Genomic DNA, 20,523 nt, shown 5'->3' with positions numbered 1-20,523 from the left:
GCTGCCCAGCCAATTTGTCTCTGCATCTCATTCCCATTCTTGAACCAATTGTGTAGGGAATAGAACTATTGAATCAGTTTACTCCAATAAGTTATCTTCATTCCTGGAGTTTGTCTCTTTCATTCAGGCCAGTGTACCTGACCTCCCTTCCATCTTAAGAGCCTGGCTTATAAGATACTTAACAGCTGTCTCCTGGAAGAAGGCCTAGCTGTACTTTCCCATTTTTTCCCCCTACTTTTGATTACTACTAACTTGCCAAGTACTGGCTGCTCAACTGCTTCCTTGGGGGGTGGGGGCACTATTCTTTCCTACCTGACCCCCCTCCTTAACTTCCACGAGGTTCTCTGTGGCCCTCTGCCTTTTTACTTTGAGGAGGCCTTGCACATCCTTCCAGTCTTGATTGCTTCTAAACTCATTTCATGCCTGCTAGACTTTCCAAAGTTGCTCCACGTAAGATACCTTGTTAGCTGAGACATCATGTCATCAAGTCCTCCTGCCCTTACTCTATGTCTGGCTTTTAACTCTTGAAGACTGCATTAACTTCCTCTTTTGCCTCTACTCTTCCATTGCCCTTACTCTATATCTGGCTTTTAGCTCCTGAAGACTGCATTAACTTCCTCTTTTGCCTCTACTCTTCCATTCACCAAAATAGTTTTTGTGCCGTTTAGCTTCTGCTGTGCTATTCTTAGCAACACTCCTTTATTTCCTTCTGGCTCCATCTCACCAGTTATTGGCTAATGGCTTTGCCCTCTGCTTGGTGCCTGCATTTGTTCATTTCTGTCATACCAGCTTCTAAGTCTGAAAAGGAGGCCCTCACAGGCAGCTTCAAACCAATCCTCCCCACTCTACACCTATTAACTATTGGTTCAACATGAAAGGGAAGGTGAAAGGACACACAGGAAAGATGGAATTAGATTCAGGTGTCTATGTTCTGCCACTGTTACTTGAGATTGTTTTCCAGCTTTTGTTTATAGAAACAAAGCATTTGTGAGAATTCTAAACAGGGCTTATTTCTGAAGTTGAAGAATCACTCACCAAATCCTACTGCAGGGAGGGAGGGCTAATGAAGTTGAAGTACTAGGAAGAGACAGACCTCATGCTCAGTCCACAAAGCCAGGTTTGGTTGAAAAGCAACCTGCTTTCTTGTGTTCCTGGAAGAATATAGGGCAGGGTGGGCAGCTCCAGGTTTATAGGCTGCACCCTTAACACTGAGGCTGTTTTTCACCCTTGTACTCAAAATCCACCCATCTTGCTCATTTCACCTGTGAATCAGAGAATGGCCTCATTATTTGACCCTCTAGTATGAAGTCAAAGTAGCTTTGATGGCCCTAAATAGACAAGTGTCGAGATACTGGGTGAGTTATCGAGATACTGGATGACAAATCAAGAAGATCTGTCACCTCAGATTGGTGGGACTAAAAAACCTTAAGTGAGGAAAGGGGACTTGAGGCCATAGTTAGAGTATTATAGTAGAATCCTTGTCTCCAATGTTGTGCATGTAGTTAAGATGAATAATTAAAATAATTGTGAGTTGAGGAATGAGGTAGAGCACACAAGAAATCAGTTAACACAGGCACCAGAGTCTTGAGGGAAGTTTTATATGGAAAAAATTTATGGATTGAATCAGAACTCTAAGGCCCCATTTTTCCCTATAGGGGACTTTGACCTGGAGAACAGGAAGGCAACAAACCGCTGACTTTTACCCCAATAAACAAATAGTTTTCACTAGGTGGGTTTAATTTTAGAAATTGCACACCATCATCTGGTATTAGCCACAATCAATACTACCTGTAAGGTCAGCCCAGCCTGAACTGGCCCATTGGGGTCTTTAAGGCTCAAGAAAGAGGGCCATAGTTTCCTTCTCCCAAATCAGAGTTCAATTCCATGAGTTCTAAAGAAAAAACTTAAGATAACTTCCCTCAAAGAACCTAGTGAAGAGGAAGGGATTCAGGAAGAAATAAACACAACAGTGCCATTCACTTCATTCACACACTTAGCATATGCAACTTTAATCAACCAAAAGAAAAAGTCCCAAATGTACAAGTGAAAAAAAATCCAAACTGTTGACACAGGCTTAACTAATATCAGCTACTTTTATGTACAGCTGTATAAGTTCAAAAAAGCTATCCTATATGTATGTACAAAAGTTGTTTATACACAGGTCTGTACATAAGGGTCTACACATTTATTTCCTCAGAACCCTTAAGGTGCCACCTTTTGGTGAAGACACCAACACTTCATTCACATATCTTACAAAAAAAGACTGTTTCCTGTATTCAGGACTGACAACACTGCATCCTGTATTCAGACCATGTAGCCTCCACTCGATTGGTTAATAAGTTCCTTCCATCATAATGCAGACAACACCAGGTGCCTAGGTGCCCTTCAACAGCTTCGCACAGAGTGCTACAAAGTAAAAGCCCATAAACCAACATGAGATGAGGAAGCAGAGTCCTGACCAGGGTGCCACCAAAAGGTCCAGGCTTAGACAAGCCTGCTGCCCTGCTCATTGTCGGTACTCCAGTTCATCTACACTGATGACTTTGGCGGGCATGGAGGGCAGGGGCTGCTGTAGCACATCTGAGCCAAACCATTTGGCAAGGCCCACGGGGGAGCTGCTCCTCTGGCTGGGGCGGTGCTCTAGTTGGGAGTGCACATGAGGCAGGCCTGACCGGCTGGGCACATTCTGAGGCGTCGTCTGAACGCTAACAGCAGCTGCCTGGGAACCAGACCCTGGAGGATGAAGAACTGTGGCGATAAGAACGTTATCATTCAGAGCACAAGGAGGGGAAGTAGTTCTCTAGCAGACCCTGCTTCACTCAAATCCTATCCATGAAACTCCAAACAGAATTCTTTACCACGTGATTGATTCTAGGCTTCTTTAGGAAATTCCTTTGCAAAATGCCAGAAGACAGTACCTTAGAAAGCTGAGCTATTCAGAAGCAATCCATATTGAGAGCCCATCCTAGATGACATGCCCACTACTTCCCAAGACAAGCAGAAGCAATGACATAAGCTGGCGAGAGAGCATCTACTCTCGGCAGTCCCTATGCTGAATCTGTCAGGATTCTCAGCCTCCTCTCCTAAGAGGCAAAGGGACAAAAGAAAAAAAAAAAAGCCAGAGCACACCTGGCTCTCCCACTGTCTTCACAGGAATTCCAAATCCCACAGAGGTCGGTTTACTTCATCCTATTCTCTGATTACACCCTTATCCCAGTCTTGCTAGGGTGAATGGTCAGTGTCATTTTATCCCCTTCACTGGAAACTGGTTCAAAAACTTTAAGCCCGAGCCCATCCTCAGCTCATCTGGCCCATTTCTGAACTTACCTGAGCGCTGTAGCTGCTGTTGCATCATTGCCAGATGCAGAGGTGTCCCAGGACGAGGGTTTAGGAGAGGGTGACTAGTGGCAGGTAAAGGGTAAAAGGGTTGACCCAGGATTGGGCCAGATAGTCCCTGTAAATGAGTCAGGTCCATCCCAGGAGGAAGCACACCTATTGGGCAGAAAGAAGAAACTGGTGAGAAATAATCTACCTGGAAATTTTCAAGCCTGACTATACAGTTTTGCTAATCAGAAAGTTTATTAAGAATGAAGAATGCTCAATGCTAGGTTCCTAATCTTTTAATCGACTAAGGGATAGATCAGATTGGACCCACTGGTTAAAATGGAAAAAACCTAGTAACATCTTTTTAGGGATGAAAACCATCAGTTCTAGCAACTGTCATCATGCCAGGTCAGAAACTCACCAGCTTGGAGCAAACTTGGAAGATGCTGTGGATGTACTCCCTGGGCCAGCATCCTTTGGACCAACCCTGGGTGAAGCTGGTGAGCAGGCCGAACGATGGGGACATGGGGGACAAGGGGGACTTGGTGCACAGGGCGGAGAAAAGGTGTTCCTGGAACTGGGGATGCCAAGGTGGGTGTTTTTCTCCCAGTTGCTTTAGGTCGATAATCTTGTTCTTTGGTGTAACGACTGGTCTGTGATAGTGGGGTGGAACATGAAAACCGCTGTAGGGTTGATAGTTTGGGATTTGTAGTGGGAGAAGAGTCTTGATCAGCAGTGGGCACAGAGCTGGATGACAGGAGGTTCTCTGTAAGGATCCAGAAAGAGAATATTTTGGTATTGGCAAACTTTTCTCAAACACATTGTCCTCCCAATGATCCAGTAACTCATTTCTTAGAAAGCTCACAATCCTTATTTGATCCCCTCAACAAATTTAGAGGATTGCATCGTAGGGACCATCGTTTGGCCTTATGAACAGGCCTAGTCAAGGTCATGGGTAGTTAAGGACAGACCTGGGAGCAGACCCCAAGTTTTCCAGTCTTCCAACACCTTGCTGCAAGAGTTTATTTTTGCTACACTCTAAAAAACCAAAGACTCTGAAGTTGTAAATGAGATAACTTAAGAAGCCCACATCTTTGTTCTTACAACCTTCCCAATCCAGGAATAGCTATGGGCAAGCAAGCCTGGCATATCAGGTCTGGTGGTCTAACTCAGTTGGGCACCCTGGTCTGCCCATATGCCTGTGGTCTGCATCTGTGTGGGAGCTAGTCCTATCCTAGTCAGCTGCTTGGGATTAACATGCTTTTTAGTCTAAGGGGAAAATCAAGTGAGTAAAATTATGCAAATCCATCACAACAGAAAGCTTAAAGAGTAAGTATAGTCTGGTGAAGGAATCTGAACTGCCTTTTAGTAGGACCAACAGGATTTCTTTTTTCTTTTTTTCTCAGAAGCTTTCTCACAGGCAAAAAGCTCTCAGACCAATACTCTAGACCTATGTAAACCTCACTCATTAGAATCTGTTTCACCATGTCCTTAAAATCCCAACTGTGCAACCCCTAAAAACCTCTTACATTTTCTACATATTTATAAAAGGCTCTCACACACCTCCTATATGCTTCACCCACTGCAGGTTTTATTAGATGATTAGTCTCCACAGACTGGAGAGAACCTTTCAGAAATAAACCTGGTTGAACTTTTATTAATTTGCCAAATAAATGTACTAATAATTCAAGCCAAAATAAGGATCCTAAACTAATGCTTGTTCTTCCTAATACCAGCACTCATGCCTGCCACTGTTAGATTGGTCAGAATTTCAAGTGGCTTAAGTAACTGTGAGCTGGTCCAACCCTTCTCACTGTTAGACACAGAACTGTGGTCCAAAGCAACCAGGGGTCTTGCCCAGGGCTTTGCAGGCTGATGCTCTGTCACATACGTTATTGGGCAGTACATCCTCAACAGCTCTGCAGTACCTTCACTGGGCTTCTGAGTGTCCTCTTTACTGTCACCAAGAGCTGCTTTTCCAGATGCTGGCTCCTCCTTGCTTTTCTCTTTGCTCTCGTACATCTTACGAATCACTGAGGTAGGAGTGAAGGAAGGAGAAAGCTGCAGAGAAAAACAGTATTAACACATTCTTTAAATGCCTTTCCTAATCAACTGGCCAAACTACTGAAGCTGAAGAGTCCCCTTCTGGCTACATGTGGCAGAGGCCAACTCCAACGTCTGGTCTCTAGCTGCTGGAAGAAAAGCAACAGGATGGGCCAAATAGGCGGTGGCCCAAGTGCACCATCCCATGCTCACAATTTCATCAAAACATAGATTTAGCTCTAGCATAAAGGTAGTTGAAGCACAGAAGCTTCAATCTACCTGTCTGCGGTGATGGGGATCTGCCTATGGCAGCCTCTGCTTCAGGATTAGGCTGGGAAGGGGGAAAGAACATGGCCAGAAGTATACCCTGCAACAGCAGCCCTCCCAGCTAGGAAAGGACATTTCAGCGACAACCACAGAACCTAAATTTCTCTATACTTGTAGTGTTTCCCATCTTAACCTGGCTACCAGAAAATCCACAATTATGTTCTTAAAGGTCTCCTCAGCCACCAGTACTCACTATTTGGGGTCATTTCTTCCCACCTCTTTATTGCCTACTTTTACATTGATGATTTTATTATGCATGCAACTTTTCTCATTAAACAATCCCAAATCCTTGATGACAGGAGACAGGGCATGAATTATGAACAGAAAAGCTCTTAGATTCTGCCTTCAGGGTGCTTAGTGCAAAGACCCACTTGAGGTCCTGAAGTACAGAGCAATAGTCTTTTCCCCTTATCAGCTTTGACTAGGTGATAAAGGTCTGTGGGGGGATGAAACCTAAAAAAGGTAAATAATGCTGGTACACGAGTCGGCTGTAAAACTTGACTTGTCACCACAAGTAAGCAAACCTCTCTATCCCAGCCTTAACTTGTATTGAGACCTGAATCTGAATTCGTGAACTCCCACCATGTTTCTCTGGACTTCCCATGCTCCAAGCCCAGTCACCTCACCTCCTATCCTTACCCCTGTCCTCCCTGCTCCTCACTCCAATTCTTCATTTGTTTGAACATATCACACCACGCTGTATGCTCTGGCCCTTACTTGTCTATCTCCTGGAACACACTTTCCCCAAGGTAGGGGCTTCACTAGAACTTAGAATCCTGAGTTAGACTGTATCCTGAGAGGGGAGGGCCTAATAAATAGGCAGGCATAAAAGTCTATTAAATCACTGACTCTTGTGGAAGGCACTCAAGGACATTTTGGGGTACACAGTGATCCAACATAGGCACAACCAAACAGGGAGAAGCCTAGGAGTCATTCACAAAGGCAAAGGTCACTGACCATGCTTGTGATGGAGGCGGCTGGGGCAGGGGAAGAGGAATTCCCTCCGTGCACAGGTGCTGGTGACTTGGTCACTCGCGGTTGCCTGTGAACAAACCAATTATCAGTGTGAGCCCCAAGCTGCTCAAACTCCAAGTTCTAAAACCACATAAAACTCAAGGCCAGCCTAGGAAGCATCCCATTTCCTTTCTTCAATTCAATTTCCCAAGCATTTAGTAAGTGTCTAACATATGCAAAACCATGTGCTAAGTTCTGAGGAAAAACAAAAGCTTAATGATACATGGTCCCGTGCCTTGCAAGAACTCTCATCTAGGGGAGATACTTACTAACCTAGGGCAAACAAGGAATGTCAATATTAGGGTACCAACAAAGTACAATGGGAAAATGAGGGGTAGAAGGAATGAGAGGATACCCCTACGATGCAGGGACTTTGCAAAAGCTTCTCTTGGAAGGAGCTGCATTGAGTGTGCCAATGATAAACTACAGACGGAGAACAATGATTCAGGTAGAAGGAACAGGTACAGGGACTCAGGAAGGCCTTGGGAATGTAGGGTTATCCAGCGCTAGTGTGTAGTTTACTTGCTGACTATTCCAGTGAGGTAGGCTAGGGAGGGCCTTTATTCTGTAGGGCAGGCTGTGCTCCAGAAGGTAGGGAGCAACACTGAGTAGTATAGTGCCTGGCATAGAACTGAGGCTCTGTGAGACACTGATTCAAGTCAAATAGAGCACCAAGACTTTGAGCTATTTTAGGACCCAGTTACATGAAGCATTCCCCGCTACTCCTGGTCTACACACAGGGTTGGTCCCAGGCTTCCCTTATAAAGTTTAAAAGAGCAGACTTCCCTTCTCTCCCCAGACATCCTACTTATTCTCTCTTAACTTGGAAGAAAACAGGAAACAGTTGATGATGACATAAACAGGCTGAGAGAAGAATGAACTATGTGAGTTCACTGGCTAATCAAAGCTTCACTGCATTTCAGCCATGTCAGACCTTGTTCTGCAAAGGCCAAAGCTCCAAGTACAGTCAGTGATTCTGGAAGTTCTCTGACTCATAAGCAGATGGGAATCCTAAACTCATGGCTTCTTTCCAGTCTGTACCAGGTAAGCCCCAGTGCTGCCACCCTGAGACTCTATGAGTATGACGACAAGGGGAGAGAGAGACAGTAGTACTCTGGGTGACTAAGAGGTAACCTCCAATCTGGTGGTTCTGCACGACCTATCATTTATTCCTTCTGATAAACATATTTAAGCACCTACTATGTGCTAGACACTGTTCTAGGTGCTGGGGATACAGCAGTAAACAAAACAAAAATCTCTGGCTTCATTACATTCTTGTGTTTGCAGGATAGAAGGGTTACTATGGGCAGGGAGACAGAAAAAAAAATATGCTAGAAGGTGATAGGTTCAATAAAAAAATAAAGCAAGGCAAGGAGAAACCATATCTGTTGGGGGACACAATTGTGTACAGGGTATTCAGGGAAGGCCTGCCATTTGATCTAAAAATTGAAGGCTCCACTGACAGTGACTTGGATCTACCTCCTAGCTTCAAGTAAGTCACATTTTAAAAACCTAAGTTTCTGTATCTGTAAAATGCAGTTCTTTACCCCATCTACCTCACAGAGTTGTTGCCAAGAGCAAATTAAATTGTGGATATCAAAAGTGCTTTGAAGGTCAACAAATCGTTACATTGTAGAGAGAAGTCCAGTGAAGGGGCTTGGCAGACCAGTCCTGAGCTCTCTGTTTAGGCTGAGGGCTATAGATCAGACACATTTATGCAAGGGAATGGGGTACTTACTGGTCCCAATGTTTTCTGAAAGTTTCAACATACAAAACCAGCTAAAGGAAGACACTGAGACAGCAATTTTAATAATCACATCAAAACAAATACGGCTTAAGTACCAAATACTATATGGGGCAGGAGTACAGTGTTCAAGGATGCATATTTTGGTGATAAAATTAAAAATACGAAGGTGGTGATTACTTTTAAAGACTGGACAATGGTCACTTCTGGAGAAAAGGGGTATTATCGGGATAAGGCACAAGGAGGGCTTCTGGGTAGCTAACAAGAGTTTACCTTACAATAAGCCATACATTTGCTTCATGCAGTTTTCTGCTTATTTTATTTTACAATAAAAAACAATATTGCTACCCTTTCCTCCCCAACTTATGGTTCATTTCATTTCACTACTTGTTGAAACTAGTGGAGAGAATGGGAGGAGAGTGAAGTCAGTCATCATTTGTTAACAGCTCTGACCAACAAACCTGAATCAAGGCACAGTTTGATACTCAACAAGGAATCTGAGGGGGAGGAAGCTAGGTGTAGTTTTACTTTTCATCATTTCATAAGCATAACTGCAAATAAGTAGCTATGCTAGCTACATCTGTAAAAACGAATCCGCTAAATGAAAAATATAAATAAAATTATATAGGATGAAAAGCCTATGCCCCTGCACTAGAATTCAATCATACGATTTCCTCTACTGAACATTCAGGAGATGGAACTGTCACCATATATTGTATAATATATCAGTGTGTAAAACAGAAGTTATACTATGGATAACTAATTTGCAAATCTCCACAAGGGTAGGATTAATAATTTACCTGTTTCTGAATCCATCTCTGGTTCTGTCCACCTGTGGTTTGCCAAAACCAGGCTGGTAGAAGTTTGCTGCCTGCACTGCAAGGTCATGTGGCAGGGCCAGTCCCTCCAAAGCTGCCTGTTGCAATTCTAGCTGGCTCATCTGCTGAACAGAAGTGGCAGAGGGGGGTCAGCAGAAGAATGACAGTCAGTGCACTTTCTACAAAGGTCTCTCTTTGCTCTTTTGGGAAAGGTATGTTTAAGCAGCAGCTGAGAGAAATTAGATACTGCGAACCTGACTAAACTATGCTGCCATCCACTGAACAGAATTTCAGCTATTTAAGTATGACATAATTTCACCAATTTTCTAGCCTTCACTGAGCTTGAGTTGTAATTCAAAACCACTTCCAAGCATTGCAGCAATTTAATTCTCTATCCCACAAGCAACAATAAGGGTAAAAAGCAAGCAACAGATTAAGTTTGAGAAAGAGCTCAGCCAGACCTGGGCTGTGACAGGGCTCATGGGCTTGCGCATGCCTTGGAATGGATCTCCGAGAAGCTGCTGTGGTCCTGGTGTGAAACCTGTTGGGAAGGTTAAAGATTCAGTGCATGTCAAGATAGCACCTGTCCCTCCAAGAGGCATTATCACCAATGCATGCTGCTCCTCGCTGAACACCATCTCTTTCAGGAAGTACTGATTCCCTGGGCTGATGATGTCTCTCTTCTTCTGTGGACCTCAATCAGAGCACTTAATGACTCAAACTGCTGGTATCTATCTTCCCAGCTAAGCTGTCAGTTTTGTTTCTTTCAGAGCCGAGACCTCTATCTGGGAGAGAATAGCTTTTCTAGCCAGTGATTTGGCCCATTGCAACCACACCAGCTGATACCAAAGCAGAGGCCAGTGCTGTGAGGTTCATACTCTTTCCATTATATCTCCCTAATTGTGGAAAGATTACAAAAACTTCCTCTCAAGGTATGACTGGCAGGGGCCAGAGCAGCCAGCAGCCTAAAGTGGTCGCAGGTGCAAGAACACTGAGATTGTGTACAACACTTTGCTAAGACAGCTTTCTGGAAGTGCTTCTTCCATTCATGTTCTGAATTAGCCACAAGACCTCCCAGTTGGTCGTGTACAACTTCACCAGGTTGGTAGAGAGCCACTACTCTGACTTCTCTATTAAGGAAAAACCTATGGAGCCAAATTAACTTTTCTAGATTGAATTCCCAAAATAAGGAAGATGACTAAAAAGCTGGATCCAATTTAGATCAACCTCAAGAGAAAAAGTACAAAACTTCAACATGAACCTATTTATCTAGAAGGGCAGCTGGATAATAAACTATCTTCCACATCTGTGTCCTTACCACCCCCTGAAAAAATCATAACAAATTAAGACATTTCTTTTTAAACTCTTCAAGGATACCCATGAAAAAGACTTTGCCAGTTTTAAGGGAGAGGTATAACCTAGGGGAAAGGGAGGGGAAATGATAACAGATAGGCATCTACGCACAAAAGCATTTACCAATTGGTGATGGTATTCTGGGACGAAGGTAGTCTGCTGAGGCTGCTCTCGTCTGAAACACCTGTGACAAGGGAGGAGAGGGTGCTCTTTGGCCCAGTAAAGATGTCGTAGGCTCCAAGCTCCCCATAAGGCCACTCAGAAGATTGGAAGAAGCAGGTCTCTGAACAGGTGGACCCAGAAGTTCCTAAAGGCAGAAAAGTCAAATCCTTGTGAACAAACCTAGTTCTTCCTCCTAGTCAGAGGTTGCCAATGATGAATCTCCCTCCTGTTGCACTAAAGGACTTGGCACATGTACATTCAACAAATTGCTCTGAATGTTCAGCTACCAACATTTCCTTTAAGTTAGTGCTACAAATATAAGTTAGATACTTTAAATTTCCATAGAAATTGCAAACCTGCAAACTGGAAACCAAGCACTTACTTCATCATCTTTTTTAGCCACCTACCCACCCCACATTGAGATTAACAAGCGACACAGAACTATGTCAGGCAGCAACATCGTATCCTTCGTTGCCGGGCAACATGGATCATTCTCTAAGGCCCAAAGGTGGACCACTACACAAAACCAGTTCGGAGGACTACTGTTCAGGACTCCAAGGCCTCGGTATAAGATTGTGAAGTACCTGCAAGATGTTCTTAGGGACAGGCTGGCTTGGAATCTCAGCAGGGGACATCAAATGGCTTTCAAGCGTTCGCTAAAAAAATCAAAGGAAAACTGGTTTTAACCTTCTTACATACTAAACTTATTAATTGGGGACCACCACAAGAAAACATAAAAACTCCCCAGGGAGTTGGCACTTAACAGCAGAATGATGTCCATATCACAGAAAAGTCAGATCAACTTGTCCCACTCTCTCATCACACAGGTCCCAAAGATCTCGGAACAGAAAGAATTTTCACATGTACGTGCAAAGTCCACTCAGAGACCCTCAGACAAGGTCTTTTCTGTGGTAACCCTAAGTCCATTTTACTATTTCTAACACTGTGACCAAAAGAAGGGGAAAAGAAAATGGTGAAACAGGGGAACACTTACTTACTGAGAAGGCACAAGTAGGAAATTTTGATAATCTATAGATTTTAATTTGAGGCAACCTTTGCTACCCATTGTCTTTAACAAGATTTATAGACCATAGATGGTACGAAAAACCTAGTAACAACATGTGAGTTTGGCCAAAATTGTGATATTTCAGAGTTTCATATTTCAGGAAATTTAAACTTTATTATTTTTTAACAAGCTACTCCAAATGGGTCTCATATACAGGGCAAAATTCATATCCTCCACTTTTAGCTCTTTTAATGCAGCAGCAGTTATATTTTGCATCGAACTTGTATTACCTCTGGTGCTTCAGGACATCCTTGTGTCCATTTAGCTCTGCCTGAAGTGCTTTCTCTGTCAGTTTCCCTTCCACAAGCTGGAACTGCCAAGGTCCACAGCAATGTCCTCGGGAGTGACAAATAGCCCAAAGATATCCAAGTGTTTCATTGCTGGTTTTGGAATTGGAACTGACTGTAAATGATTTTAATAAGATCTCCTCAAGAGTCATTTAATTCCGTTTAACAAAAACAAATAGGCGGGCTTCCTTGGTGGCGCAGTGGTTAAGAATCCGCCTGCCAAGGCAGGGGACACAGGTTCGAGCCCTGCTCTGGGAAGATCCCACATGCCGTGGAGCAGGCCTGTGTGCCACAACTACTGAGCCTGCGTGCCACAACTACTGAAGCCTGTGCGCCTACAGCCTGTGCTCCACAACAAGAGAAGCCACCGCAATGAGAAGCCCGTGCACCGCAACGGAAAGTAGCCCCCGCTCGCCGCAACTAGAGAAAGCCCGCGCCCAGCAACGAAGACCCAACACAGCCAAAAGTAAATAAATAAAATAAATAAATTTATTTAAAAAAAACAAAAAAAAACCAAATAGGCAACTTTATACTACATGGCTTACTATATTTGGAGGATAGTGTCTACAATTTAATTTGAAATAGAGTTTAGACGGAACCAACATGTCCTATTTTGGGGATAAACAGTATGATTGAACCAAAACAGAGGCAGATCAGAAACAGCTTGGAAGAATTCCATGACTTAAACAACAATATGCAAATCAAGTAATATTTTGGGATAATGCCCGGTGCACTTATTACATTATTTTCTTGTTGCTTTCTTTTCTAGGTTGAGTTTGTGTTACTCTTTGTAGCACCTTAAATTATATCATCCATTCCTTTATGCGTGTGTTTGAGGCTCATTCCCTCAGCTGAAGCCAGATATATTTCAGAGCACTGAAACCCCAACATCATACCAGTTATCCTCACAACTCCGGGTCAACTGTGTTAATATCAAACCCTAGAATCATATCTGAAAGAAGATGTTCAAAAGCATCAGGTAAACTGTTGAATTCCCCTGCTCCCATTTCTTTACTTACAATAAAAGTGGCTATTTACAAGATTTGACCCCTACCACTGTAGTCAGCACGTAATCACCATGACATAAAGGTACTGGGTTGACCAAAAAGTTTGTTTGGGTTTTTCCGTTAAATCACAGAAAACCCTAAATGGACTTTTTGGCCAACCCAATAACAAGAAAGCAGAACAGGATAGTTTGCAGTCCTGTAATCTGGTCCTCATTTGAAAGCATTTATATCTAGTAATTCTTTGCATGGAAATTATCTAAAGCAGCTTACAAGGAACATTCCCCTATTACTGGCATGGTGTGGTCAGATACACAGAAATAAGTCTATCTTATACCTATCTGAGATGCCTCCTTTCAGAGGCAGAGAGTCAGGTAGGTAGGCCAGGAACAATGGCGTCTGTTAGGATCTAGCACTAACAGCTGGTCAGAAAAGAAACATCAAAAATCAGCTGCCCTCCACTGGTACAAGGCACAATGAAACAGCTACTTCTCCCATGGTTAACCTATAGCTCTCAGACAAGAAGGTGTCAGGAAAAACAAGAGGCAAAACTCAGTTTGGTAAATTTGCTATAACATAGCAACTAGAGTAAGTCTATGTTTTTATTTACTATTCAGATTTACCATTTCCCTTTCACTTTGTATCATCAAGGGTTAGCAACAGTAACACACAGACCATGGCTGAGAGGCGCCCTCTAAATGTGTTATGACAAAGACCAGTATGTGCTACACACCTGCATTTACTGACATGCAGTCACCTTGTAACCCAACTTCATGTCTAAAGGTGTTTTATAAGTTTGGAGTCACAGCTTTTTTTTATTAGTAAATTAACAGAATGCAACTGTCTTGAAAAATTCATCTTAGATACTTTACAAATGATATGTATACCTGTCAACTGCCTAATCAAGAAAGCAAGTAATCTCAGGTATCTGGGAGTAATTAGAAGTTGTGAAAAGATTTTACTCTAAAAAATATGGTAAGTTACTTTAACTTAAGTAGCTGAATAAACTGAAAACCTTCTCTGGAGCTCATTCCAAAAGGTATGTTTACACCTTTTTTTTTTTCAGCAGTGAGTTAAGATAAGCAAGTTATGTCTGAATCTTTCAATCGCTGTACTGTCATGCACAGTAACTACAGATTAACCACAAGCCTGCTTTTTCAAGTAACAAACAGTATAGCGATAATTAAAAAACACACAAAAGTAGCAAGGACCAACTGACTACTAAAGAATTTCCAACTTACTCGGAATACCTTTTTTAAAAGCCATTTATTGGGTGGGAAGTGGAATAGAAAGAGGGAGAAGGAGAAAAGGTTGGGGTTTGTGCCAAATACTTACGCTGACTTTGGGCTGAGAAGGCAAAGTCCCACTTGCCTTCATGGTGCTCACTAGCTTGTTGAATGCAGTCATATCTCCATCTTTTCTGAGCTGTCGATTGCTGGTCACAGTACTCAGGGTCTCCTCTAAATGCTCTGCCATAAAGGGAGTTGAATTCTTCACCTGCTGGTCCACCTTCAAGCCCTTGAGCCCTGCTTCTACCTCTTCCACTGAAAGCACAACCCCTGAATGTGCTGAAAGGTTGAAAAAAGTCCAGGTTAAGCGAAGCAAAGGAATATGTGGTAGGAATTCTCTTTGTATACCATGATGGTTAAGGTGAAAATAATTTATTTCACAGTTGAATTGAGGTGGTCAGAAAAGGCTGACACCAAAAACAGACAAACTTAAGGCACTGAGATCCTGCAGGAGGACTTCTTATAATGAGTCTTTTGGAGACTTATTACCAGGGACAGGAATCCCAGATGGCCCAACATGAGAAAGAGTGCTACCTGCACTATGGTTAATATATCACGAAGGTTGTATGTTGAGGGCTTAATAACCTAAGCAAGAACATGGCAGACTGGGGCAGAGGTGTGAGGAGCTGCCAAGTTATGCTCGGGAGGACTACAACATTCACGGGAGTGTTATACTCAGGCTCCAGGTAAGGAGGACTTAGAAGAAAAGTTCTTACCATGGAGCTTGTGACCCAGTGACTACCAGATTCTCAAAGAGGTGGTAGTGTTTGATAAAAAGTTTTTTTGAAGAACATTAAACAAAACCCACCATTATCTGACTTTTGATGAGATAGCAGTCTGTTAGAACCAATTCTGCCATTAAGACAGAGCATCCAAATGTTTCAAATATCTAAAGCAGACTCTAATAAAAACTTACAGCTCTCTTTAAGCTTTTCTTTATTTGCAGAAAGGCTGGAAAGGAGAGGTTTTAAATCCACTTTGGCTTTCTGTAGCATTTCTAGAATATCCACTTTATTTTCAGCATGGTCTTCTAATGGTATAGGAGCAAAATAATTCCCCGAGTTCTGTCCAGGAGAGAGGATGGCTTGTTCCAGACCTAGTATTGCAAGTAAATATATTCATAATTAATTGGTCCCAATAAAGCACACATATGTCCCAATAAAACATATCTTCAACAGTATTAAAAGGACACCAATTGAAGGGTTTTTTCAGTATCCAGAAACCCTTTAATGGACCCCTGACTAATGAAGACAAAATGAACCATATCAGGGAAAGCTCAAGTCTACATTAAGACCAGAACCTGAAGCAATTTTACCTGCAAGTCTCTCCAGCTCTTCATGTGGTGTTGATCCAAGACTGCTGGATCGGCTTCCTGATCGGCTCGGGTTAGAGAACCACCTACTAAATCGACTGGCAGAGACTGACCCTTCTCCCAAAACATCTTCTATCATCTAAAGGGAAAGATAAAAGAAGCTAAGATAATAGTTTCTAGGTGAAAAGGACAAGAAGGTTCAAATTTTAAGAAAGGGTCACTTACTTTGAAACTTCCTTTGATGCTGCTGACCTGAAGGCAAACACCCTCAGAACTTAGGATTCTGATCATCTTTAACTTTTCTTCCCCTCCTGGATCATTTCTGAGTAACCCAAACTTGGGCATAACCAACCATGTATTCTCTAAGCATATAAAGCAAAACATCTGTGCTACAGAAAGTGTTCTGGTTTTCTATTTTTGCCTCATTAGAAAATCCATCAATGTTCTAAGAGGGTATAGTTTTGAAATCAAAATCAGCACCAGAGTAAAGCATTCCATTGCCAAGCTGATGAGTGACCTTCAACTAAGCATCAGGTATGGAGAGCTGATGAAAGAAAACCCTTGCTTCAGACTTCAGCAACCTCAAGGTTGTAATAAACATCATGAAATCCAATGCTGACAATTTCAGAACCCAAAAGCTAAAAAGTAGAGTTCATAAAGATCATGTTTCCTAGTCAAAGTCCAAGTCAGAATGTGAAAGATGAACTTTTAATTGATCTCTAATATCTGTTTGAACTTAATGGAAAGTTTTCAGGTGTTCGTTTTCTTTTAGATCTGACCTCCATAGTTTTCGGTTTAATAATAAGAGCAATTAAATGATGCACTATGATCAGAAGTAATTTCTTCAATGCTGTTTCATAACAGCAATTTCTATTACCAATCCTTCTTAAAAACTAAATTTAAGCATTGAAAATGAAATTTTCAGTTGTACCCTATTATAAATCTAATTAAATATCCAAAATGACCTTTATGCAGTTCTCTTATCAATATTTAGAAAAGACAAGATAAAGCAAATATCAATCCCAAAATGAGGCACATCCTTGACAATAAGGCATAAACAGAAAACAGGTTTTTCTCAAGACTGGTACATAGATGACAGAGTTAGGGACTTTGTTTTATCTGAAGTCTAAAACCCCCAGTTTCTAGTCAAAGTTCAGCAGTGGAAGGTTAGATTTATTCTTTTATTCTTATCTGGAAGAATTTTCTCATAACACATACCCAATCTAAGCCACAAATAATTCTCTTCAACACAAGACCGAGACATTGATTACTTGTGGTACTTCTATTTTCTTAGGTATTATTCAACAGTTTCAATCACATTCCACTTGTAGACTCTCATACCTTAAATAATGCTGACTTTTTCTTTTTTCTTTTTTTTAGGGCAAAGACCAATTTTTTTTATTGGATTTGGCTTTGACAAGTACTGGCAAACCCTGCAGACATGAATACAAAATGATTGTAAACAAACAGGCTGTGCCAGCAAATGCTGACTTTCAAGTCCACTAATTTGCAATCATTAAATTATAGGAGAAGCATTATAGTGATGTTTCACTGTGAAAAATTGGGAATTGTACCCAAAACCCAACCACCTTGGTGATAAACAGGAATTTTTAAAAGTAAAAGCTACAGCTGTTTAAAATATTTTAATTTTGAAAAGAGTTTGAAATTTTAAAAATAGTAAAAATAGCTTTGCACTTTGTTTTTATTTCCTCTGATCATATTGTATAGGAAAAAAGCCAGAAGATACACAGGAGGAACATGAAAAAGTAAAGGAAGTGAATATAAGGTATCTGGACATTTTCTAAAGATTTGACAGTAAGTGTTAAGAAAGTCATTTCCATATTTTGTCAGTGACCAACTTTGTTTGTTAGAGAAGTTAAGTTTTATTATAGCTAAAACATAAGTAGAGACAGTCGCTTTTACACACCACTTACTATAAATGCCAATTTCAAGAAGCTAGAGCATTTTGAACCCAAAAAGAATCTTAAGAGTTTATCTAGTCAGTCATTTTTTACCAGAGCCAGCAGGGATACTCTAATACCAGTCCCTCCCTCCCTCCCCTTATGCACATTGGTACTCAGCTGACTGCCGCTACATCCCACAGCCTAAGCTAGTCAAGAAGAGGAGACTGTGAACTGCAGTCTGGTATGTTTCAGCTGCTCTTTCTAGACTACATTTTTAATAGCATTTTTAAGGTAACCTATATGACTGTTAGTTTGGTCCGTTAAGGGTCATTTAGACTAGTCATATCCTAGGATTCATATTATTCTGATACAGATATTGTGAAATATTTTTGCTCTTTGACAATTACTAAGTTTTACTAATCAATGCTTTTCTTTCATTACTTTCCACTTTTATGGGAATTTCCATATTTTTGTATTTGTTTCACTCTAGCTTGATTTTTCTTTGGATTTATAATGAATGCATTTAAGGTTACACACTTTCACCTTAGCACACTTTTGATTATTTCACCAAGGTTTTTCTATGTCATGCTCCTGTTCATCACTCTACATAGTTTAGGATTTGTTTTGATTTCGTTTTTCTTCATTCAAAATACTTCTATAGGGCTTCCCTGGTGGCGCAGTGGTTGGGGGTCCACCTACCAATGCATGGGATGTGGGTTCGTGCCCCGGTTTGGGAGGATCCCACATGCCGCGGAGCGGCTGAGCCTGTGCTCCGCAACGGGAGAGGCCACAGCGGTGAGAGGCCCGCGTACCGCAAAAAAAACAAAAACAAAATACTTCTATGTACCTGTTATGTATCAGGTACTGTAGTAAGAGCTGCATATCTAAAATCAGCTTATTTTTAATTACATAACTGAAATTATTTGCACATGTGATCTAAATTTTCATTTTGTACAGATTTTCGTGGCTGTCAACTTCTGATGTATTGCAATGCCAGTAAATATAGCTTAAAAATATAGGTGTAATTCTGTTTATGCCAATTAATACCCAACATCTGTGGGGCCTACTAAGTGCCAGGTACTATACCTCAAACAGTTTATATTATTTGTCAGTTGATATTCAAATCTTATATAGCCCTTCTTATTTTTCCCAAATGACTGGTCATTTTCTGAGCATTATAATAGAGTCCAGCTGGTTATACAGCACAACCAGAGCATCTCTTTTTACTGATCCCAGCTTTGCTTTTAAGTGAATCTATTATAGAATATACACCTTAATGAGTAGTACCTCCATGAAAAGCATGGAGAGATTTCCTAGCCAGGTACCTTCTCAGAATTAACCAAGTTTTGATTGAGGGTGAGGGCCAAAGGATAAGATGGTGCTGAGTTCCTATTCCTCCCTTTTATGCTTTATAGGCAGTATAGTTGGGGGGAATTAGGAGTAAAGACTGTTAACTGAAACTACAAAAATTAGAATTCAGTTTCCACTACTAACTAGCTATGTGACTTTAGGCAAGTTATTTAAACCTCTCTGTGCCTGCCTTCCTCACCTGTAAAACAGAAACAGTAGTAATCTAACTTACAAGAGTTTTGTGGGGATTAAATGACTTATTGGATACAAAGCCTAAAACAATCAGCACTGTATGCATGTTACCTATTATTAAAAGTTTAGTTTTGAATTCTTCCTCTGCCTAGTTACACAGGTATGTTTCACAGGTACTCACATTTGGAGCCAAGTACAGGCCTCTAAATTTTGACCTTTTGCTGTGAAAACTTTTTACAATAAGATTTCCATCTGTCTTCTAGGAGAATGCAAAAAAAAAAATGTCACTAAACACAGCTGGTATAAAAATAAAAAATTACTGTCCCCTCAAAAGCTAAGAATTTGAGAGGATCACTCAGTTTTACATCAAGTAAATTAAACTCATATCTGGATGCAACCCTTCCGCTCATAGTGAGCCAAAGGACTACTGGCCAGCTCACTGTAAGTGACGTATCTGGCTAGAGGACTTACAGTTAAAACTGTGCTAGAACTTAAGGAGCAAAACCACGCAGCTGCCGGTTGATCTGCAGCCGCCCTCCACATATTCCTGAACAGCGCTATAGAAAAGTGTGCTCTTGGGCCAAGCTGGTCCACAATGAGGTAAGCTGAGAGCCGGAGTAAATGCTTAGCAACTTTTATAGCAACTGGGCATTGCTGTGATATTTGTACTTTATACTAAGGTACTGGTCCTCAATGGATTGGAAATAAAACCTGGCCTTCACCATAGAGAATTTGAGAAGTACTGCCCTAGAACTCACCTGTGGCCTTGTACCTATCAGTGCTATGCAGTGTCTGCTCACCTATTCCAGGTGGCCATCTTTTAGGCTTTTGGGGGCAGGCAAATGACAAAGGCATGCCTCTCTGTCATGCCCAGCTTTGTCCACTCATACAATGATCAAACAAGAAGCAGTTACAGTTAAGGAGTAGAGTAAGTTAAGTTAGAACCACTAGTTCTAAAGGACTGGTCAAACTTACTTGCTGTATTTCATGTCCTGTAAAGAACATCTGGGACGTACAGATGCTTTTGGTCAAATGGTTTTTAAAATTCTATTTCATCAGTCCTATGCACTCTTTCAGCAACCACAGAAAAATCTCAATTCTGGGGGCATAGGCCACAGTTTTATCTTTTCTCCAAAAATTTGATGAGGCATTACTAATCCCTAAATGGCCAAAGGGGACAGGAGCAAGGGCAGGTACCAAGTGAAGATTTGGGATGTCTTACTGTTTCTACTTTAAAAGTCGAGAAAGATTAGACCTCAACAGTTTAACAGCAACAGTGATAGTATCCCACATTCCTTTTCATGAAAGGTTTTCAGAACCATCACATCACACAG

The 20,523-nt window shown here is 41.5% G+C and overlaps 1 protein-coding gene across 1 annotated transcript in view; it reads right to left on the bottom strand.

Moving 5' to 3' along the window:
- Positions 1 to 1,790: 1,790 nt before the first annotated feature.
- EIF4ENIF1 (eukaryotic translation initiation factor 4E nuclear import factor 1) overlaps positions 1,791 to 20,523 on the bottom strand; it is a 42,408-nt gene continuing 23,675 nt past the window's right edge. Inside the window, exons 8-19 of the mRNA XM_082853764.1 lie at positions 15,747 to 15,882; positions 15,348 to 15,527; positions 14,478 to 14,710; positions 11,370 to 11,441; positions 10,747 to 10,930; positions 9,732 to 9,811; positions 9,253 to 9,392; positions 6,652 to 6,736; positions 5,253 to 5,385; positions 3,746 to 4,090; positions 3,328 to 3,492; positions 1,791 to 2,748 (exon numbers count right to left, since the gene is read on the bottom strand). Of these exons, the coding sequence (XP_082709890.1) occupies positions 2,507 to 2,748; positions 3,328 to 3,492; positions 3,746 to 4,090; positions 5,253 to 5,385; positions 6,652 to 6,736; positions 9,253 to 9,392; positions 9,732 to 9,811; positions 10,747 to 10,930; positions 11,370 to 11,441; positions 14,478 to 14,710; positions 15,348 to 15,527; positions 15,747 to 15,882 (1,995 nt within the window). The 3' untranslated portion in view covers positions 1,791 to 2,506. The remainder of the gene's footprint in view (positions 2,749 to 3,327; positions 3,493 to 3,745; positions 4,091 to 5,252; positions 5,386 to 6,651; positions 6,737 to 9,252; positions 9,393 to 9,731; positions 9,812 to 10,746; positions 10,931 to 11,369; positions 11,442 to 14,477; positions 14,711 to 15,347; positions 15,528 to 15,746; positions 15,883 to 20,523) is intronic.

Source organism: Leucopleurus acutus (assembly GCF_964270905.1).
Source record: "Leucopleurus acutus genome assembly, chromosome: 13".
Lineage (NCBI taxonomy): Eukaryota > Metazoa > Chordata > Mammalia > Artiodactyla > Delphinidae > Leucopleurus > Leucopleurus acutus.
This window is presented reverse-complemented; position numbering and strand designations above follow the sequence as displayed.